This window comes from Anas platyrhynchos, chromosome W, assembly GCF_047663525.1.
Source record: "Anas platyrhynchos isolate ZD024472 breed Pekin duck chromosome W, IASCAAS_PekinDuck_T2T, whole genome shotgun sequence".
Taxonomy (NCBI): Eukaryota; Metazoa; Chordata; class Aves; order Anseriformes; family Anatidae; genus Anas; species Anas platyrhynchos.
The window spans coordinates 11,822,337-11,846,387 of record NC_092620.1 but is presented as its reverse complement, the minus strand read 5'-3'; the positions used below and the strand labels follow the sequence as shown (position 1 = coordinate 11,846,387).

Below are 24,051 nucleotides of genomic sequence, written 5' to 3'. Positions count from 1 at the left end.
GCTCTGAAAAGCCAGGTTTGGGTTGCAGGTGAGACAGCTATCTGGTCAGCTGTGGGGAAGAGGAAACAGAAAACCGGTGAATGAAATACTAAGAACGCCTCCCACCATGTAGGAGGCATGATCTCATAGAGAGGTTCTTATCTTTTTTTAAGCCCCTAGATAAATCTAAGCTTAGAGTGTCATACAGCTTTCTTATGTGCCTATGACATTATGCAGGCCTCTCTGTGCTGAAAAGCAAGCCAAATAGTAATATACCACACAAGGTAATTATTTAACCACACAAGGTAAAAAACAAACAAAAAAGAAACACAAAGAACAGAGATGGAAGCAGTACCAGCCTCATATTTAGAGGACAACAGTGGGAGAATAATGCACTCATCAGGACATTCTGTTCATTTCTGTGCTTTGCCATAGATTTCCTGTGTGTCTTGATGAAGTATTCCTTAGCTTCTGTACTCCAGTTTGCCATCTGCAAGTTGAGGATACAGAATCTAAAAGTGAAGATGAGGGCATTAAAAGCTGTGTAGCTATAAAAAAGTAATAAGAAAAAAAATCAGTACCTGTGATAGTGGGGACAATATAAATATTATGATAAGGGAGCAGTTTTAATTGTCACTGGAGTTGGATTGTGTCTCATAGATGCTTCCTGAGTTTCGGAACTTCATAAGATTACTGCTACTTATTCTATGGATTAGTTTCTTTGCTTTATGCTTAACTGGCAAATTAATGTTGTCAGTAGCTTGGGAAAATACAACTTGCCTTTGTATGCCCTCAGCCAGAAAGCAATTTGTGTCTGCAAATTTTCATGCAATGCTTTTGGTTTATTGCTATTATATCTTTGCTAAGATAATTATTACTGAGAATATCTTACAGATATTAGTGCCTGGGTATTATTTTGTGCAGTTGCGTATTGGCAAATAAAATGCTGTTTTTAATACTGCTTTAAATTAGTTTAACATATTCTAATAGAAGTATCTCATAAAGAACCTATAACGTCATGCAAAGTACTTTTGAGACTTAATCAAGTTGGTAAAGCAGGGAATCTGTTTATTTAAATGAAGCTCTGGTATTCTCTGGCTATGCTGAATTTTTGCATAAGTGAAGGGGTGTGCAGGAAGCATCAGAGTCCTACAGAGAAAACTAGGACCTCTGGGTGTGGTTTAGGTGGGCTCACAGACGTGTGTTAACTGACTCTAGCAATACTAAGGCACTCTAGTTGACTATAAGGTTAAATTTATGGAACCTATCAGTCACTGTTTCACCCCTTTCTCTCCCCACCAAACACAAACACACACACACACACACCAGGAATAAAGTGATACTAAGGAAAATATTTATTTCAGATAATAGCCAGTAGTGTATATTGCTCAGAGTATTTCCTTACTAAGGAGCTTGATGTTCAGGTGCATATGAATTTGATAAAAGATGTATCTGAAAACCTTAGGGGAGGGGGTAGGTAGGATTTATTTTTTTTAAGGCATGCCATGATGTTCTATTAAGTGAGCTATTTAGCATACTTTCATGTTCTTTTGTGCATGCACTGTTCCTTGAGATGCTGTCGCGTTAAGGGGTGTGGCCAATTAACCGCTATGGGTCCAGTTGGGTTCAGGGTATTGAACTGTCACGGTCACAGATTCACCAATAATGTAGCACGCCCTCACTCTAGTCACGTTCAATAACTATCACGGCTAGGAACAATGCAATTAAGTGCAGTTTATTACAGCAACAGCTACGCAGGTTCTTTGGATTGCTGGCAATAAATTCACTATCTGCAAAAGCAAGCTAGCATGCATGAAACACGCAGGTACGCACCTGATATAACCAAGCATTCGAAACTTACCCCACGGAATCCCAATGGGGGGAGGAGGCGGAAGGGGAGAGGCTCAGCCCACTGAATGATCCCAGAAGTCAGAAGGTATCCTTCGTGATGGTATCTTCCCTAACATCCCCTCTCTCTTTAGCCAATTTATATTATTTTCTACCTTGAGCTTGAGTGACTCTAGTCATGCATATCTTGGTTATAATTGGTAAAATGTTTTCTCGCTTTTGTTTAAAGGTATAGGCTCCGAGAAATTCACAGCACGTGCTCAGTGAGGGCTGGTCGCACCTTGGAGGCAGGTAGCTTTTGGGATGGAGGTGTGTTTTGGTATTATGATGATATTATAATGAGCAAAAGTTCACTAGAATAGAGCATTTTGTCAAAAACATGACAGGTCATTGGCTCAGGGTAGCAAATGTGCAGCTTATCGCTCTCGGTGTGCACAAGAACAATCGAGTCCCCACCTGGTCACAGAGCCTAGCCGTGATGTCTCCACTCTGCTCTATGCTCCGTACTGTTCCTTAGAGTCAGCACACCAGGTTCCCCTAGTGCGATAGCATCTAAGGTTGGAAGCCTAGGGGACACTTAGGTAATGCAGCTACACTCCACCCTGAAAGCCTCTTCAGTGCTGTATGTTTTCTTTAAAATGTGAATATTAGTTTAATTTTCCTAGTCACTTTAGGCAATTACTCTGCATAACCCACCCTGTGACTATAGTCACTCAAGCTTCATGACATCTGGAATGTGTCAGGTATATCACATACATTCTTGGGACGAGGATTATCGAGTGCATGCATATCGTGTAGGGATAGTAAACGTTTCATCATAGTCCAGAGTTTAACATACAAACTAATTGTTAGCATAAAGCATAATACAGTGAGTATTAACAAAACAACAACAGGGTGAAGCATCTTGCTGAAGATTCCCATGGCAGTTGACAACCATCCAAACAATGTGTCCCACCAACAGTGTTTATCATGTTTCTTTACTCTTTGCGTCACTCGATGTATTTTTCTATATCATGATGGACAGTAATCAAAGTCTTTCATCCATTTTCTCAAACTTGTTTCATAAACTGTTTCAGATCTTCATGTAACAGTAAATTCTTCACCAGGCTAAGGTTCATTCCAATAGGCGTAGGCAGCAGATCATGGAGTATACTTTCAGTGGGTAAAGTTCCTCCTTCTCCCTGTTGTGATTTAACCTGGCAGGCAGCTAAACACCACACATCTGATCGTTCACCCTCCCCTCTCCCTCTCTGGGATGGGGGAGAGAAACCGGAAAGTGAAGTCTGTGGGTTGAAATAAAGACAGTTTATTAAGACAGGATAACAATAACAATAACAATAACAATAACAATAACAATAACAATAACAATAACAATAACAATAATGTGTTGTCGTGGTTCAACCCGGCCGGCAGCTAAACACCACGCAGCCGTTCGCTCACCCTCCCCCCTCCCTCTCTGGGACGGGGGAGAGAAATGGAGAGTGAAGCCCGTGAGTTGAGATAAAGACAGTTTAATAAGACAAGAAAATAATAATAACAAAATAATAATAACAATAATAATAATAATGATACAATGGTGATAATACGAAAGTAATAGTATGTACAAACAAGTGATGCACAATGCAATTGCTCACCACTCGCTGACCGATGCCCAGCCTAACCCCGAGCAGTCCGGTCCCCTCCCCCCGGCTAGCCACCCCTATATATTGTTTAGCATGACGTCAGATGGTATGGAATACCCCTTTGGCTAGTTTGGGTCACCTGTCCTGGGTCTGTCCCCTCCCAGCTCTTACTGCACCCCCAGCCTGCCCGTTGGCAGGACAGAGCAAAAGGCTGAGATGTCCTTGGCTTAGTATAAGCACTGCTCTGCAACAATTAAAGCATTGGGGTGTTATCAGCACTCTTCTCATCCTAAGCCAAAACACAGCATTCCACCAGCTACTAGGAAGAAAATTAATTCTGTTCTAACTGAAACCAGGACATCTATCCACCCCTTATTCCATACCATTTATGTCATGCTCAGGTTACACTCTTTTCCATACATTCTAATTAGTCACCTATAGTAATCATGGTAGTGATAACATACAGTATAATATACTAATTAACATGGTACAATTCAGTTCATGGGCTATTCTCACCCAGTATTAAATCTCCTTGAGGTACACACCGGACCTCTCCGTTCTTTTGCATCACCCACCAAGTGTATCCAGGTCCCTGAGCGAAAACAATTCCACGAATAGGTTTGCCTTTTCCTGAGGCAGGAGTAGCCCAGACTGTTTTACCCAGCATATTTTTTACATGCACTACAGGAACTTTATCCCCATCTACAGTACGTAACAGGTTTGATTGGGCAGGTCCAGCTCGGTTGGCAGATCCCCTAGTATCGACTAACCAGGTGGCCTTTGCCAAATGCGTATCCCAATGCTTGAATGTCCCAGCACCCATTGCTTTCAGCGTAGTCTTTAACAGGCCATTGTATCGCTCAACTTTCCCGGTGCATGATAGGGGATGTGATACAGCCACTCAATACCATGTTCTTTGGCCCAAGTGTCTATAAGGTTGTTTCGGAAGTGAGTCCCATTGTCTGACTCTATTCTTTCTGGGGTGCCATGTCGCCATAGGACTTGCTTTTCAAGGCCCAGGATAGTGTTCCGGGCGGTGGATATGTTTCCAGCCATCCAGTTGTTGCTTCCACCATTGTAAGTACGTGGCGCTTGCCGTTGCGGATTTGAGGGAGTGTGATGGAATCCATCTGCCAGGCCTCTCCATATTTATATTTCAGCCATCGTCCTCCATACCAAAGAGGCTTTGACCGTTTGGCTTGCTTGATTGCACCACGTTTCACAATCATGAATAACCTGTGCTATAGCGTCCATGCTCAGGTCCACCCCTTGATCACAAGCCCATCTGCATGTTACATCCCTGCCTTGATGGCCTGAGGTGTCATGGGCCCATCGGGCTATAAATAATTCACCTTTATGTTGCCAGTCCAGGTCCACCTGAGCCACTTCAATCTTAGCAGCTTGATCCACCTGCTGGTTGTTTTGATGTTCTTCAGTAGCCCAATTCTTGGGCACATGAGCATCTACGTGGCGTACCTTTACAACCAGGTTCTCTACCCGAGCAGCAATATCTTGTCACAATGCAGCAGCCCAGATGGGTTTGCCCCTGTGCTGCCAGTTGCTCTGCTTCCATTGCTGTAACCACCCCCACAGGGTATTTGTTACCATCCATGAATCGGTGTAGAGATAGAGAACTGGTCACTTTTTTCGTTCAGCAATATCTAAATCCAGCTGAATGGCTTTCACTCCTGCAAATTGACTCAATTCACCTTCTTCCTCAGCAGCTTCTGCAACTCGTTGTGTAGGACTCCATACAGCAGCCTTCCATCTCCGATGCTTTCCCACAATACGACAGGACCCATCAGTGAACAGGGCATATTTCTTTTCATTCTCTGGTAACTGGTTGTACAGCGGGGCTTCTTCAGCACGACCCACCTCCTCCTCTGATGATATCCCAAAGTATTTGCCTTCTGGCCAGTCCATGATCACTTCCAATATTCCTGGGCGACTGGGGTTTCCTATTCGAGCCCGCTGAGTAATCAGTGCAACCCACTTGCTCCATGTAGCATCAGTTGCATGATGCGTAGAGGGGACCCTTCCCTTGAACATCCAGCCTAGTACTGGCAATCGGGGTGCTAGGAGGAGCTGCGCTTCAGTACCGACCACCTCCGAAGCAGATCGAACTCCTTCATATGCTGCCAATATCTCCTTTTCAGTTGGAGTATAGCGGGCCTCAGATCCTCTGTATCCCCGACTCCAAAACCCCAGGGGCCGACCTCGAGTTTCCCCAGGTTCTTTCTGCCAGAGGCTCCAGGTGGGGCCATTCTCCCCGGCTGCAGTGTAGAGCACATTCTTTACATCTGGTCCTGTTCGAACTGGCCCAAGGGCTACTGCATGGACTATTTCCTGCTTGATTTGTTCAAAGGCTTGTCGTTGCTCAGGGCCCCATTCAAAATCATTCTTCTTACGGGTTACTTGGTAGATCGGGTTTACAATCAGAATGTAATTCGGAATGTGCATTCTCCAAAACCCCACAACACCTAGGAAAGTCTGTGTTTCTTTTTTGCTAGTTGGTGGAGACATAGCTGTTATTTTGTTGATCACATCCATTGGGATTTGACGACGTCCATCTTGCCATTTTATTCCTAAAAACTGGATCTCTCGTGCAGGTCCTTTGACTTTATTCTGTTTTATGGCAAAACCGGCTTTCAGAAGGATTTGGACTATTTTCTTCCCTTTTTCGAAAACTTCCTCTGCTGTGTCACCCCACACAATAATGTCATCGATGTACTGCAGGTGTTCAGGAGCTTCCCCCTGCTCTAGCGCAGACTGGATCAGCCCATGGCAAATGGTAGGGCTGTGTTTCCACCCCTGGGGCAGCCTATTCCAAGTATATTGGACTCCCCTCCAAGTGAAGGCAAATTGTGGCCTGCACTCTGCTGCTAGAGGGATGGAGAAAAATGCATTAGCGATATCAATTGTGGCGTACCACTTGGCTGCCCTCGATTCAAGTTCATACTGAAGTTCCAGCATGTCCGGCACTGCAGCACTCAGTGGTGGCGTGACTTCGTTCAGGCCACGATAGTCCACTGTTAGTCTCCACTCGCCATTAGACTTTCGCACTGGCCATATGGGGCTATTGAAAGGTGAATGGGTCTTGCTGATCACTCCTTGGCTCTCCAATTGACGAATTAGCTTATGGATGGGAATCAGGGAGTCTCGGTTAGTGCGATATTGCCGCCGGTGCACAGTTGTGGTAGCGATTGGCACTTGCTGTTCTTCGACCCTCAGCAACCCCACAACAGAGGGGTCCTCTGAGAGACCAGGCAAGGTAGATAATTGTTTAATGCCCTCTGTCTCTAAGGCAGCTATACCAAAAGCCCACCGGAACCCTTTTGGGTCCTTGCAATATCCTCTTCTAAGATAGTCTATGCCAAGGATACATGGAGCATCCGGGCCAGTCACAATACGGTGCTTTTCCCACTCATTCCCAGTCAGACTCACTTCAGCCTCCAATACAGTCAACTGCTGAGATCCTCCTGTCACTCCACAAATATAGATGGGCTCTGGTCCTTTATAGCTCGATGGCATTATAGTACATTGTGCACCGGTGTCTACTAAAGCCTTATACTTCTGTGCGCGTGATGTGCCAGGCCATCGAATCCACACAGTCCAATAAACTCGATTGTCCCTTTCCTCCCCCTGGCTGGAGGCAGGGCCCCCCTAATCCTGGTCAGAATCTTCTTCGTTTCTGTGTTTGAAGGATTGTCTGCTGGAAGTTGGAGCAGCAAACTTTTCGGAGAATCCTTTTTTCCTGATTGTTTTCTTTTGCAACTCACGTACCCGTGCCTCTAGGGTCGCGGTAGATTTTCCATCCCATTTTCTCATGTCCTCTCCATGGTCTCGTAAGTAAAACCACAGGGTGGCACGGGGTGAGTACCCACCATATCGTCTTCCTTGTGTGGGTGAACGCCTACCCCTGACAGCTGAGACACTGCTTTGTACAGGTGCGGAGGAGAATAATCTCTCTTCAAGTTGGTGAACCTTTTCAGAAAGTTTCTCCACAGCTGAGACGCAGGCCTGTAAGGAAGAGGAGAGACTTTCTTCGTACTGCCGGAGTTGTTTAGCCGCTTCATCCACTGTGGGTTCCTCATCCTCTTTCCAGGCCATTATTGCCAATGAACTGGCATATGATGATGGTGCACTCCGTACAAACTTCCACCACATGGGTCGTGTACACTTGACTTCATCTGGATCTTTGGATGTTTGTCTCTGGTCTGGATCCTCATAAATCACTTCCCGTACGGCTAATTCCCTCAGGTACTGGATTCCCTTCTCCATAGTGGTCCACTTGCCTGGTAGACATAAAATATCTTCCTTGAAGGGATACCTTTCCCTCACAGCTGAGAGGAGACGCCTCCAGAGGCTGGTGGATTGTGCTCCATCTGCAATTGCTTTGTCAATGCCGGCGTCTCGAGCAAGGGATCCCAACCGTCTGGCTTCCCTGCCGTCTAATTCCACACAATTGGCTCCAGAGTCCCAGCACCGGAGCAGCCAGGTGACAAGCTGCTCACCTATACAGCGACCAAAATCTTTTCGCACATCTCGTAGCTCGCGCTCGTTTAGGCTTCGGGTAGTTACTGTTGCTTTTTCGGCATCCTCATCTTCCTCCTCCTGAATCCTTGATGGCCCAGCGTCGTCATCATCTTCGTCATCTCTATACTTAGTTTTGGCAGAAGCCTTACCTGGATTGGCAGAAGACTCTCTGCGTTCTAAACGACTTGAATTTCTATACCATATTTTCACCTTCTCTACAGGGGCAGCTTGCACTGCTACTGCTCGTTTCTCTGACTTTGTTACAGGGTCTGGCACAGGGGTTGGAATGCCCTCTGCAGGGTCAACTTGCACTGCTACAGCTCGTTTCTCTGACCCCGTTACAGGGGTTGGAATACCCTCTGCGGGGTCAACTTGCACTGCTACAGCTCGTTTCTCTGACCCCATTACAGGGATTGGAATACCCTCTGCAGGGTCAACCTGCACTGCTACAGCTCGTTTCCCTGACACGGCCACAGGAGCTGGAGCAGTTGCAGGAACCGGAGCTGTAGCGGCTACAGGAGCTGGAGCTGGAGCGGCTTCAGGAGCTGGAGCTGGAGCAGCTTCAGGAGCTGGGACTGGAGCAGTTGCAGGAACTGGGACTGGAGTAGCGGCAGGAGCTGGAGCTGGAGCGGTTGCAGGAGCTGGAGCTGGAGCGGCTGCAGGAGCTGGGATTGGAGTAGCGGCAGGAGCTGGAGCTGGAGCGGCTTCAGGAGCTGTAATTGGGGCGGCTGCAGGAACTGGAGCTGGAGTGACTGCAGGAGCTGGAACTGGAGTGGCTGCAGGAACCGGAGCTGGAGTGGCTGCAGGAGCTGGGACTAGAGCGGCTGCAGGAACCGGATCTGGAGCGGCTGCAGGAACCGGATCTGGAGCGGCTGCCGAGTCCACCGTAGGGGTCACAGTGGCCGTTGGATCTGTCACAGGGCTTGGAGTGGCCGCAGGGTCTGTCACTAAGTTGATAGCAGTATCAATGGCAGCTCGATAGGCATGAGCCAGGCCCCAGCACGTTACAATGATTTGTGTTACTTTGGAACTGCCAGCATCATGACACCTTTTTTTCAAGCATTCTGCCAGTTTTTGAGGATTTTGCCATTGCTCAGGGGTGAATTTCCAACACACTGGGGGTGCCAACTGCTCTAGATGCCTGCCCATATCCACCCATACTCCCTGCCACCCACAACTATCCTGCCTCCGGGCAGATCTCCAGATGAGCTCCCCAAGTAGTTGTTTAACTTTAAGCAGAATCTGAAGTGCATTCATGAGGCAGAACAACAAGACTATGGTATTCCGAGTATCCCAATAATATTCAATATCTTGGAGAGCTATTTTGACAAGCTCAGGGGATAAGAGGGTGGTGAAGGAGGAAGGCAGATATTTTGAGGGAGAAGGCAGAGTGATCCAGGAGGATACAGGGGTGGTGAAGGAGAAAGGGAGAGTAATCAAGTAAGAAAAATTATCTTCCCCTTTTCCCTCCACAGACTGACTCTCTAATGGAGAAAAACAATAGGTATAATTGCTAATAGTTCCCAAGATACTGTTTCCAAAGTACAGAGTCCACGATGTTACTGAGTATGAATACCAAGTTAGAGTCATGACCAGATATCTTATCGTCTCATAAGCCATTGCTATAATACTCAGTACCATAATGATCTGAAACCAGGGCCCAGAGAGGATAAACAACACTACAGAGAGAAAATACGGAAAATAATGTACTATAATACTCAATTTGGAAAACAGGCGCAGCAGAGTTGAGATTAAAGCAATCAGCATCATGACAAGTGACTATTAAGCAGGTCTAATCCTTACACCAATTTTAGTTTAACACACTCTGATCAGATCTGCTGTTATCTCAACCTTTCGGGCCCCACGTTGGGCGCCAAAAAGGCTGTCGTGGTTTAACCCGGCCGGCAGCTAAACACCCCCCCTACTGCTTCTCATTTTCTGGTAGTTGAAGATGGAAGGAGTTAGACCAATGGGAGGCCGAGTTGGTACATTTTCAAGTATCTGTGGGAGCAGAAGCTTCTTGTCCTTTACAATCGAAGTGGATGTCACTGTACCAATTATAAATTTGAATAGCAATTCAGTGCCTCTGTAACCCCAAAGACAGCACACAATTATAGGTTTGGTGTCATGGTTTAACCCGGCCGGCAGCTAAACACCACGCAGCCGTTCGCTCACCCTCCCCCCTCCCTCTCTGGGACGGGGGAGAGAAATGGAAAGTGAAGCCTGTGAGTTGAGATAAAGACAGTTTAATAAGACAGGAAAATAACAACAACAACAACAACAACAACAACAACAACAACAACAACAATAATAATAATAATAATACAATGATGATAATAGTACTACTACTAATAATGTGTACAAACAAGTGATGCACAATGCAATTACTCACCACCCGCTGACCGATGCTCAGCCTAACCCCGAGCAGTCCGGCCCCCTCCCCCGGCTAGCCACCCCTATATATTGTTTAGCATGACGTCAGATGGTATGGAATACCCCTTTGGCTAGTTTGGGTCACCTGTCCTGGGTCTGTCCCCTCCCAGCTCTTACTGCACCCCCAGCCTGCCCGTTGGTAGGACAGAGCAAGAAGCTGAGATGTCCTTGGCTTAGTATAAGCACTGCTCTGCAACAATTACAACATCGGGGTGTTATCAGCACTCTTCTCATCCTAAGCCAAAACATAGCATTCTACCAGCTACTAGGAAGAAAATTAATTCTGTTCTAACTGAAACCAGGACATTTGGTGAAAATGAAATTGTTCCAGCAAATAGAATTTGGTTCAGTTATTTTGCTACAACCGGTACTATAGTTTTGTGGTCTGGAAGAATCAGCATAAATTGTCTTAATTTCAGTCAGCCTATTGTAAGTAGACCCATTAGTTATTTGGCAACTGATTTGTATTGTCTGGCCTGAAGTGGCTTGAAGTTCAGTCATTCAAAGTGAATCATTCCAACTCCATTCATCTTTTGAAAATATCTTTCTTTTTTTTTTTTTTTTTTCCATTATAAACTAAAGTAGAGAGATTTAGGTAATTTATATTTTGCAGTGTTCCAACACTTGCACTATACTGTGACAATGCATGGTTCCAAGGGTCATTATGAGATGTCACAATGAAACACCTCAGCTCCATGTACAACCACAGTAGCTAAGTTTAAGTTTTCCCTGATAGCACGTGTTCCCATAATCCAGTGTATTTAACCTGGACTTGGGACCACGGCCATTTTGGGTCTTTTTGGCTATGAACCAAAAGGGATTGCATTAAGGTCAGGGTAAAGCATAGCATTATCAATCCAAACTGCTGATTTGTGATTCTCCAGCTGTTCAAAAGCAGTTCAGTCAGGATTCCTGTGAACACAAAAGGAAAGAATATATGCTCAGTTGTATTCAACCATCAGGGTTAGAAAAAGGGTGAGATAAAAATCTTTGACTTCCCAAGTGTAGGGATTTTTGGGGATAGTTAACACCATTGCTGCTGTTCCAATCTGAGGCATTTTCACCAGCACAGGTTGTCCAGTATAAAATCCTGTAGGATGTTCTAGTATATTATAAACCTTTGGGGTGATTGTATTGGTTGACGCACAGAAGGCTTTCAGTATCTCTGCCATTCTGCCATGTTTGGAACTGCGGCAGTCAAAGGTGCAGTGTTAGCATTCAACTGTCTGTAATCCACTGTAAAACGCTGTTGCCCGGTTGGTTTCTTTATGGGCCACACCGGTGAATTGTAAGGTGAATGAGTCCTTTTAATAATGCCTCTTTCTTCCAATTATGTTACCACACCATCAATCCCCATAAGTGCTGCTGCTGGCGACGGATGTTGCTGAACATTAATGATTTTAGCAGGGGGTAAGGGTATGGATGTTTGTAACAGACTCAGTCTCACTGTGCCTGAATCCACTTGATATGTCATGAAACTCCACACAGTCCCATCTGGGATTTTCCACATTTGCCCATGCAGTATGTCAAATCCTAAAATATTAGTATATGCAGCAACAACTAATACTTCTACCCTGGTTAATTTCTGTTCCTCTGGCAGCCAGAGTGAAATTTTTGTGGTGGGGCATTGTTTTTCCACACTGTTGATTCCCGTGAATTTAACCCTGCATCGACCAGGTCTTATGCCCAGGGTTTGTGCTGTCTCGTGTAATTAACAACATTTGGGCCCTGGTGTCAATGAGAAAGTTTACCAATATTTTTCGGGGTCCAACGGGAATGGGGCCAGAGTGTTCATTAGAGAGCCATTGAATTGCTAATACCTGCCGAGCAGGGTGGCTCACTGCCTTCCCAGGGATAGTTTTTTTTGCTGAGCTTCCTCCTGGTCAATTAGGCTCGGTGCAGAAGGTGCACTTTCCTTATGGGTCGGGGGTTTTCTGGTTAGGCAATTCTTCCCAGCTGGAATATTTTTCTTACCCAGAGATCAGACTAATGTAGAGGTCCTCCGTAGAGGCACAACACAAGAATGGTCAGGGTGCACCCAAAGCTAGGGCCTTACGCCACAACTCACCCCGTTCCTTATTAAGTTTCAATCTCTCTTTGAATTTGGGTAACTGGGGTTTTCAGTATGGATTTGGCAAACTCACCAGGAGTGATCTGGGGGCTTAGTACTGAATGAACTAATATCTATATCTTGTAGGCCACAGATAAGAGGGGTTAATTGAGCTGGGTTGATAGGAGGTAACAGCGGGGATTTCCTGAATTCATATCTTTCACATATCGCCTGAATGCAGGCTGCTTTCTGTACTGCTACAGCCAGGTCAGAATAGTTTGTGGCTCTAATTTCCAGTGGTTCCCCTCTCTCCTGGGGATCTATATCCCCTGCCCAGTATACAGCTCGTTCAGTTATAGAGTAATTATGGTCTCCTGGTGTGGTAGTTAAAAATACTCCTGGTCCCCCAAAACCTCTTGCTTCTTCCTCATTCAACATAATTTGGTCTCCTCCTTCAAGAGAAACTCGCCACACATACTCGACTTCCGAGTCTCCTGACTGCCTTGAGAACTTCTCCTATATTCTTATCAACTCTGCTGGTGACCATGGGATTGTTCGCACAGTAGTGAGGATTTCATCTTCATCATCAACAGTGGTCTCAGTTTTAAATAAAGGTCTCAAAGAAATCAATTGATGTTCAGAATCATCAGTCTTACTGGTATAACCAAGTGTTCAAATCTTACCCAAAAATGTCCCAGTGAGGGAGGAAGACATCACCGTGACTTCTGGTTATATCAAGTGCCTCCCCAGGAAACTTAGAAATCTCTAGTCTTTGTGCCATTTTAATGTGTTAGTAGCCAGACTGTGTACCTGTGCATTTTATGCATGGTAGCTTGCTTTTGCAGACAGTGAATTTATTGCCGGCAATCCAAAGAACCTGTGTACCTGTTGGTGTAATAGATTGCACTTAATTGCATTGTTCCTAGCCATGATAGTTCTCATCGAACACAACTAGAGTGAGTGTGCGCTACATTATTGGTGAATCCGTAATTGTGATAGTTCAGTACCCTGAACCTGACTAGACCCATAATGGTTAATTGACTACACTCCGTAATGCAACAGAGTCCTTAACTATGTACTGATCCATAATATCATGTGACTGAACAATTTGATCAAGTGTCAGTTTGGAGTAAGGTGTGTACATGTACTAAGAGAAAATTAGATATTATATTTGAGAAATAATTATATAGAGTATGTATAGATGAAAAAGAATAGCTTACAAATATATCTGTTCTGAAGATATAACTTAAACTACAGTACCTGTAGAAGTAAACTAGCCAAGCTGCTGGTCATTTTGTTGTTGGTCCAGCTGAGAGAGTCAAAATAGCATTCAGAAAACTCTGAGAAGTCACACACATCTATGATTCACTTGCACTAGTGTTTGAGGTAGTTAATTTAGACCTGCCTGGCTGTGTCCATATGAACTGTTGTATATCCTTAAGTAGGATCTCTTAACTGTTGCTTTTCTGCATCTTACTCCATAAGGGTGTTTTCTTTTTGTCTCTAAAATACTTCACAATAGAGATGGGTGTTCCAGAATGGAGGTATCTGCTAGTCATTATGAAGTAGTTCAGAATTTCAAGAAATTGTCTGTGGATGACGCTTTACTGAGGTTCAAATCATGTGCAAGCACACATAAACACGTTCATGGTTTCTTTATCAGATATCAAGAAAGAGGACACTTAGACAAGGGGTAGTTGGCATGTTACAGGAGGGAATCATTAGGAAGCCTTCAATATAGGAGCATACAAACAGATAAGTCTTCACTTTTTTGAACTGTAACTTGCTAGAGGGTTGTGAGTGCCTATTTTTGTTCAGCCACTCTTACTTTTCCTGTTGGCATTTATCTTGTATCTATTGTATTGGTTTGGGGTAGAAGAAGGTCAATCAGTTGAGTCTCTGTTACTGGCCATCACTTCTATTCTTAGTAGTCAACAACAAACACAATAATTTGGGTTTTCTAAGTGTGAATACTCCTTGGTGGATAAGACTGTTGTAGATTGACACACTCAAATTCTTGCTTCAGGATTAGAAAATGGAGTCTGAAAAGTAACTTTTAAGGCAACTTCCTCTGTCACTGCTGTTTGGGACACTAACACCAAATTAAGGTACATTATACAATGTTGGTAGGCTAGATTTTAAGGACTTTAAAAAGTAGTTCATGGATGAACAGTAAAATGCCCTTTTCAGTTTGTATGAATTTATTGTAAGATCAAAATCCAAATGACTTCTTGAAAATGCATCTCCCATACTTTGCTAATAATTTTCAAGTGAAGGAAGTTGAAGTTGAGCATGCAGTAATATGGGGAAATATTTACATGGTCTCAATATGATGGAGAACTACTCCATTTTCCTTCCTGAGCTCTGTGGTTCAAAGAATGAAAAAAGGCAGGGAAAAAAGTTTCAGATCTATGGATGATGCAGAAAGTCTCAGCTGCCTTGGATAATGGATGGCTTAATTGTCCTGTGAATTCCTGCAGATGCCTGCTGATTTAAACGAGTTTGGGAATTGGTCTTTTCAGATTCCCCAAGAGAAGAAGTGATTTTCCAATATCTTTCTATATTCAAAAAGGCACATTTCATAAACAAGGTCAAGTGTTCTTGCGGCTTCGGTTTTGCTCATGAGTAACCTAATGCAATAATGATTTAATGAAAAAGGATTTCCTCCTTATTTCAGGTTGCTAGTAATGGAATCTATGGCTCCTTCAGGAGACATGTCCCGCCCGCATCACATTGCATCAGTTGTTCCAAACCGGTATCCCCGCTGGTTCACCCTAAGTCACATCGAATCCCAGCAGTGTGAGCTGGCATCAACCATGCTAACAGCAGCCAAAGGTACAGTGCAGTCAGTTTCGTATTCACATAAATTTATACTTTTAATATTACAAGGAGTAGACAGATTTTAAAACTTGTGTTTAGGAATCCAAATTATAATCTGACAGGAGCTTGAAATGGGAACACACTGAACTGACAAACATGTCACTTAATCTTCTATCAAAGTAGTTAAGCTAGCTAGATGGTAGCCAGATAGGCTTGATTTGAGTCTGATGAGACAACTTTTTGTTCTTCTGACACACTATGTAGACTGCAAGACTCAGGAGTGGACAAATCACTTCTAAAATTCACAAAACAGGATGACTTTTTGGCATGTACTGCACTAACACGATCAGACACTAGAGGAGTTTGTGCTGCCTTATATCTTTTGTTCATGTGATTTAGTTATGGAAAGTTTATAAAAACAAAATGTGTAGGACTGAAACATCATATTATTGCCGCATCAATGGCCTGCTCAATTATAATGTATCTCTGGATATTTTGGGAGCTTGTTCTGTTTTGTTGATTCTGTTTACATTTTGTAGGTGATGTTAGGAGGCTGGAAACAGTGTTACAATCCATCCAGAAAAATATCCACTCCTCATCACACATCTTCAAACTTGCCCAGGATGCATTTAAAATAGCAACAGTCATGGAAAGCTTGCCAGACATCACTCTTCTGAAAGTTTCTCTGGAGTTGGGCCTTCAGGTATTTCCCTTGTTCATTATTACTACAGCAGAAGACAAGAATTTGACCCTGTGTTGATGGGTACAGTTCTTTAAGTCACTGAGGAACATACCATCTTGGGCTCAGTTTTTAGATTCTGTTTGCTGATGTAAAGCTCAGTTGACTGGTAAACACAGAGCAAGGGTCTTCTCAGCCCTTTTGTGTTATTTGGGTGGAAAGAGCTGGAAGTGGGTGGCTGCAGGGCATTCTTGTGTTCAGGAGTGACAGAAGACCAATTCAATAGCTCCAGGAGTATATGTAGGGGTGGCCAGAGAGCAAATTATCCTTCTGGCCAGAAATGTGCTAGATTTTTTGCATGGCCTTGAGGGGCTTCTTACTATTCCTCCCATCTTTCCTTTTCCTTTTTACCCAAAGGAGATTTGGTGCTTGCTGAATTACTAGAGAAACACAAAGTTAACCATAATATCTTGTTTCTAAGGCAGACTATGCTAACAGCAGCATGCACTTCATCAAATCCTGCACTCCACATGCTTTGAGATGGTCATCTGCATCAGATGGTCTGAGGTGTATAAGAGCTTCAGATCACTTTTAAGGCTCTTAGGAGAGACTTTACTAGCTAAAAGGAGACAGCTAAGTTCTAGGTATCTGAAGTAATATTGCCTTACACTGAGGAATCTTAGAGTTTATACACTTCATTTCAACAAAAATAAACCTCTTCATCCCTCTTCAGGGAGTTTTTTCAGAAAAAACATGCAAAGATCAGGAAACCATTTACTACTAGAATTTTAGAAGCTAAATTCTTTAATCAGAAATCTGAGATCTGTATGTTTTGTTAGCCTTTCTTATCCTTAAGGTTGCTGTGGAAATCTGCTTCTTTTTTTTCACATCTTGGCATGTTTTTGCCTTAAATGCTTAATTGAGAGAGAAAGAACTTTGACCTGTGAGTTACCTCAAGCATTCATCAAGCATCATTCAGTGCTAGCAGTACGCTTTGGATGTCACTGTATTCATGGATACCCCTGTGGTGTTGATGATGTCATCAGAATGTCTTCAGTGAGATCTAGTGAAAGAAATATCATGAACTTGTACTTTCTCCTAAATCCAGGGTTTGGAATAAACTGATGTAGAAATTGTCTACTCTTCTGTCTCAAGACAATTTCAACAACAAAAATTCTCAACAATTTCACAACTCTTTCACTGGGATTTCTATGGCAGAAAAGCCTCTTATATTGTTCTAGATTTGGGAGTAATATATGGACTCCTGGGTTCTTTCTCCCTATTTCTGATAGCAGTGAATGTTTTGTGACTCAGCAGAGGGAAGGCATTTAAATTATCTGTGGAAAGAGGTCATCAACATGGCCAAATGGGCATGGAACATCTCAGGTGTATTCTGTCCTTCAGAACCTTACTGGCACAGATGCTGTAAGATCTGCAGGTGCAGGAGGGCCTTCTTATTCGTCCATTTGTCTATTATATGTTATGCCAACACAAGTATCACTGCATGAATGCAGACAGGTACTGCTGGCAGAACTTCTGAGCAAAACAGTGCAGGTGAACACAATGCGTATTTGGTGTCCTTTCCATGAAAACCTGTAAATAGATAAATAAACCTTCTTCCAACATGTATGACAAAGAGGTTTTGCATTGCTGTGGGATCTAATGGTTGGCCATTTCTTGTATCTCTTATGGGTAGAGAGAGCTTCTATTCTTCTAGGTTAAGAAACTCTTATAAAAATCCATCAGGACAAAGTCAGGTTTATTCCCAGTGGAGAGACCTTGGCTTTCAGATAAGCTACGTCATTCACAGGGATCTCGACATTTTCAGACTTATTGACCTGTTGAGAAGCTTCAACTGATAGCACAGATCTTGGATAGGTCTTGGACAGATCTGAAACTCTTTTTAAGAAGTATCTCCAAAATGTATTGAGCAGAAGTGAAATACTTCTTTGGCTACATGGGTTATGGTATAAATTAACTTCAGTTCCTCCTTAATCAAGACATGGATACGTTTTATTTGAAATCCTTGTGTTGGTTTGTTTGTTTGTTTGTTTAATCATCAGTAAAGGGCTCCTCTCTTAGTGTTCTCAGCCTGTCAGTTTAATCAAATAGAAAGGACCAGATTCTTCAGGTCAAGAAACTTTTCCAGGTCAAGGAACTAGATATGGTATTCTGTTTTGCTCTCAAGTTAGGACTGTCTACATTGGAGTTATTGTTATGTCCACTATGCTTGCTGAAGGCTGTTGTGACTTGGTCCTTTTACAGATCACCATGGGGAGGAAAGTCATCAGCAAAGGTCTTCAGAGAAGTCATCATTCATACCTTTTTTTTTTTTTTAAGCTTCCCTCCCTCATCAGTAGCAGAACTTAGTCCATAAACCTGTACTTTCTCTTAGGTTCACTCTAGTTGGGGGAAGATGAAAATTCATCTTGGATATTGGAAGAATGTTAGCCTTCAATTTTGTGTACATCAGTAAAGGAAGTCACCTAGACTCCTTCACTTTGATGGAGAGAACAGGATAGATAATTACATTCTGAAGAATTTTGACTTAGGGATGCCTGTTTTTCATAGAATCATAGAATGGCTGGGGTGGAAAGGGACCTCAAAGATCATCTAGTTCCAACCCCCCTACCATGGGCAGGGACGCCACCCACTAGATCAGGTTGCCCAGGGCCTTATCCAACCTGGTCTTGAACACCGCCAGGAATGGGGCATCCCATTTTTCTTCCAGAAAGACTTCAAGCAAAGGCTTTTCCTATGCTCTGCGCTAGCCATGTTACAGATCAATTTGCTTTCTTTCAAAACACTATTCTCTGGTCTAGCAGTTAAATTATTGTTTAGTCAACCTGATACCACAACATTTGAGGCCAACAAAGGCAGCAAATTTCTTATCCTGTAATAACTAGTCACCAAGCTCCCAAGGTGGGAATACTTGGAGGCCAGTGTGAAATCACTAGTGGTTATTTATAACTACACTTCTTAAAGGTTTTCTGTTTATTCATGCTCAGTAGTTTTTCCATCTTCTTAATTATCCTATATACAACTTAGAACTAAAGGAGGTGGCAGGAGTAGCTGGTATGACAGAGAGCTACATGCCACTTTGAAGTCTTCTTAGAATTGGGAGGGCATATGAGTTGAAAACCCTCTTACAAGTGCTGCTGTCTACAATCTGTTTTGTGAGTGCATTTTACGTCTTTAATAAGTATAGTTCATCACTGAGAGATTTATGTTTGACCTATTATGCTTTTTATTTCACTGCTACAAGTAGTAATGCCATGGTATTATCACCAATATTGTAAAGGGAAGACTACTTGCTTTCTTTACCTAGATATCTGTGGAGTCTGTCCAATTACTGAAGCAAGCTTTCCATGCAATTTCTGTGCATTTTTTTTTTGTTTCTTTTTTTTGGGTGTTGTTTTTTTTTTTTCTGAATAAACATATTTGCCCAGATTTGGTTAAACAACATAGGCAATAACTGCAAGTGATATAAAATATGGGCACTAAAATCAAAGCTTTAAAAAATCCTTTTTCTGGGTTTCTTATGTTTTTATGATGGAGCTTCTTTGCAGGGTCTCTGTTTAGATAGAGAAGTCATCACTATAGGCATTTAAATAATATCTGGATATATCTGGAATTGTATATATATCACTGTAGAATAAACAGACAGTCTGTATTGTTGAAGTCAATTAAAAGAGATGCAGATGTAGGGAAAAAATTGGATGGGTTAGTTTGCCTAACAAGAGTAGACATGTTTTCACTTTAAAAGCTACCATTCATAGAGGGAGGAGGCACAATATAATTTAATTTGAATCATTAGTAATTGGTAAGGTTTTGCTTTGTTGTTTTTTGTTTTGTTTTACTTTGTTTTGTTTTGTTTTTGTTTTTTTTCCCAATGAAACAAAGTCTTTGTAAGAAGGACCTACAGCTGGAATATGATAGCTAAAGATAGATGAGCAGTATTTTTCAAATCTTTTTTATGTATCAGCTGACAAGAGGTAGCAGAGAATGGAGAGGGCAAGAGGCTGCCATTTTGAACCCCAGTGTATCTGAGTAACTTAAATCCCTAATTCTTGGTATATTGCCATGGTTTTGCATTAGGATTAATTTGTATTTTGTTTGTGTCATTTTAAAAGGTGATGCGGATGACGCTGTCAACACTGAATTGGCGACGGCGGGAAATGGTGAGGTGGTTGGTAACATGTGCAACAGAAGTAGGTATGTTCTGAGATGCTACTCGAGGGCTCCTGCCTTTTCATGAGTTAATCTTAGATGTCTTGATCTTGCTTATCAGTACCCAAGCTCCGCAAATGTCTCCCACTTCCTGTTGATCTATAAAAATCTTTCATATAGAAGATGTTAATTGTAGTAATGTGCTTGAGCACATGATAGAATAGGCACAAGCCAAGTGAGACAACAGTTGAGTAATGCGGCGTGACTTCCTTCCCCTGCAAGGTAGAGGGGTGCATAACCTTATGGGAAATATCACAGATTTCCCCTTCACGTTGTGTCTAGGTTTGAGGTTGCAGCAGAGAAAAGACTTGTGGTTATGGACTGTTGCATTGTGTTACAACTTTGCTTGCTCTGAAAAGCCAGGTTTGGGTTGCAGGTGAGACAGCTATCTGGTCAGCTGTGGGGAAGAGGAAACAGAAAACCGGTGAATGAAATACTAAGAACGCCTCCCACCATGTAGGAGGCATGATCTCATAGAGAGGTTCTTATCTTTTTTTAAGCCCCTAGATAAATCTAAGCTTAGAGTGTCATACAGCTTTCTTATGTGCCTATGACATTATGCAGGCCTCTCTGTGCTGAAAAGCAAGCCAAATAGTAATATACCACACAAGGTAATTATTTAACCACACAAGGTAAAAAACAAACAAAAAAGAAACACAAAGAACAGAGATGGAAGCAGTACCAGCCTCATATTTAGAGGACAACAGTGGGAGAATAATGCACTCATCAGGACATTCTGTTCATTTCTGTGCTTTGCCATAGATTTCCTGTGTGTCTTGATGAAGTATTCCTTAGCTTCTGTACTCCAGTTTGCCATCTGCAAGTTGAGGATACAGAATCTAAAAGTGAAGATGAGGGCATTAAAAGCTGTGTAGCTATAAAAAAGTAATAAGAAAAAAAATCAGTACCTGTGATAGTGGGGACAATATAAATATTATGATAAGGGAGCAGTTTTAATTGTCACTGGAGTTGGATTGTGTCTCATAGATGCTTCCTGAGTTTCGGAACTTCATAAGATTACTGCTACTTATTCTATGGATTAGTTTCTTTGCTTTATGCTTAACTGGCAAATTAATGTTGTCAGTAGCTTGGGAAAATACAACTTGCCTTTGTATGCCCTCAGCCAGAAAGCAATTTGTGTCTGCAAATTTTCATGCAATGCTTTTGGTTTATTGCTATTATATCTTTGCTAAGATAATTATTACTGAGAATATCTTACAGATATTAGTGCCTGGGTATTATTTTGTGCAGTTGCGTATTGGCAAATAAAATGCTGTTTTTAATACTGCTTTAAATTAGTTTAACATATTCTAATAGAAGTATCTCATAAAGAACCTATAACGTCATGCAAAGTACTTTTGAGACTTAATCAAGTTGGTAAAGCAGGGAATCTGTTTATTTAAATGAAGCTCTGGTATTCTCTGGCTATGCTGAATTTTTGCATAAGTGAAGGGGTGTGCAGGAAGCATCAGAGTCCTACAGAGAAAACTAGGACCTCTGGGTGTGGTTTAGGTGGGCTCACAGACGTGTGTTAACTGACTCTAGCAATACTAAGGCACTCTAGTTGACTATAAGGTTAAATTTATGGAACCTATCAGTCACTGCTTCACCCCTTCCTCTCCCCACCAAACACAAACACACACACACACACACCAGGAATAAAGTGATACTAAGGAAAATATTTATTTCAGATAATAGCCAGTAGTGTATATTGCTCAGAGTATTTCCTTACTAAGGAGCTTGATGTTCAGGTGCATATGAATTTGATAAAAGATGTATCTGAAAACCTTAGGGGAGGGGGTAGGTAGGATTTATTTTTTTTAAGGCATGCCATGATGTTCTATTAAGTGAGCTATTTAGCATACTTTCATGTTCTTTTGTGCATGCACTGTTCCTTGAGATGCTGTCGCGTTAAGGGGTGTGGCCAATTAACCGCTATGGGTCCAGTTGGGTTCAGGGTATTGAACTGTCACGGTCACAGATTCACCAATAATGTAGCACGCCCTCACTCTAGTCACGTTCAATAACTATCACGGCTAGGAACAATGCAATTAAGTGCAGTTTATTACAGCAACAGCTACGCAGGTTCTTTGGATTGCTGGCAATAAATTCACTATCTGCAAAAGCAAGCTAGCATGCATGAAACACGCAGGTACGCACCTGATATAACCAAGCATTCGAAACTTACCCCACGGAATCCCAATGGGGGGAGGAGGCGGAAGGGGAGAGGCTCAGCCCACTGAATGATCCCAGAAGTCAGAAGGTATCCTTCGTGATGGTATCTTCCCTAACATCCCCTCTCTCTTTAGCCAATTTATATTATTTTCTACCTTGAGCTTGAGTGACTCTAGTCATGCATATCTTGGTTATAATTGGTAAAATGTTTTCTCGCTTTTGTTTAAAGGTATAGGCTCCGAGAAATTCACAGCACGTGCTCAGTGAGGGCTGGTCGCACCTTGGAGGCAGGTAGCTTTTGGGATGGAGGTGTGTTTTGGTATTATGATGATATTATAATGAGCAAAAGTTCACTAGAATAGAGCATTTTGTCAAAAACATGACAGGTCATTGGCTCAGGGTAGCAAATGTGCAGCTTATCGCTCTCGGTGTGCACAAGAACAATCGAGTCCCCACCTGGTCACAGAGCCTAGCCGTGATGTCTCCACTCTGCTCTATGCTCCGTACTGTTCCTTAGAGTCAGCACACCAGGTTCCCCTAGTGCGATAGCATCTAAGGTTGGAAGCCTAGGGGACACTTAGGTAATGCAGCTACACTCCACCCTGAAAGCCTCTTCAGTGCTGTATGTTTTCTTTAAAATGTGAATATTAGTTTAATTTTCCTAGTCACTTTAGGCAATTACTCTGCATAACCCACCCTGTGACTATAGTCACTCAAGCTTCATGACATCTGGAATGTGTCAGGTATATCACATACATTCTTGGGACGAGGATTATCGAGTGCATGCATATCGTGTAGGGATAGTAAACGTTTCATCATAGTCCAGAGTTTAACATACAAACTAATTGTTAGCATAAAGCATAATACAGTGAGTATTAACAAAACAACAACAGGGTGAAGCATCTTGCTGAAGATTCCCATGGCAGTTGACAACCATCCAAACAATGTGTCCCACCAACAGTGTTTATCATGTTTCTTTACTCTTTGCGTCACTCGATGTATTTTTCTATATCATGATGGACAGTAATCAAAGTCTTTCATCCATTTTCTCAAACTTGTTTCATAAACTGTTTCAGATCTTCATGTAACAGTAAATTCTTCACCAGGCTAAGGTTCATTCCAATAGGCGTAGGCAGCAGATCATGGAGTATACTTTCAGTGGGTAAAGTTCCTCCTTCTCCCTGTTGTGATTTAACCTGGCAGGCAGCTAAACACCACACATCTGATCGTTCACCCTCCCCTCTCCCTCTCTGGGATGGGGGAGAGAAACCGGAAAGTGAAGTCTGTGGGTTGAAATAAAGACAGTTTATTAAGACAGGATAACAATAACAATAACAATAACAATAACAATAACAATAACAATAACAATAATGTGTACAAACAAGTGATGCACAATGCAATTGCTCACCACTCGCTGACCAATGCCCAGCCTAACCCCGAGCAGTCCAGCCCCCTCCCCCTGGCTAGCCACCCCTATATATTGTTTAGCATGATGTCAGATGGTATGGAATACCCCTTTGGCCACTTTGGGTCAGCTGTCATGGGTCTGTCCCCTCCCAGCTCCTGCTGCACCCCTAGCCTACCTGCTGGCAGGACAGAGCAAGAAACTGAAAAGTCCTTGACTTGGTGTAAGCACTGCTCTGCAACAATTAAAACATCGGCATGTTATCAGCACTCTT

At 42.7% G+C, this 24,051-nt stretch overlaps 1 protein-coding gene across 2 annotated transcripts in view; it reads left to right on the top strand.

The window, feature by feature from the left end:
- Nucleotides 1-24,051, top strand: part of LOC101797738 (zinc finger SWIM domain-containing protein 6) — a 200,382-nt gene that overhangs the window by 165,783 nt on the left and 10,548 nt on the right. For both annotated transcript variants that reach the window (XM_038169474.2, XM_038169473.2), the window contains exons 11-13: nt 15,146-15,303; nt 15,828-15,991; nt 20,101-20,182. In XM_038169474.2, coding sequence (XP_038025402.1) covers nt 15,146-15,303; nt 15,828-15,991; nt 20,101-20,182 — 404 coding nt within the window. The remainder of the gene's footprint in view (nt 1-15,145; nt 15,304-15,827; nt 15,992-20,100; nt 20,183-24,051) is intronic.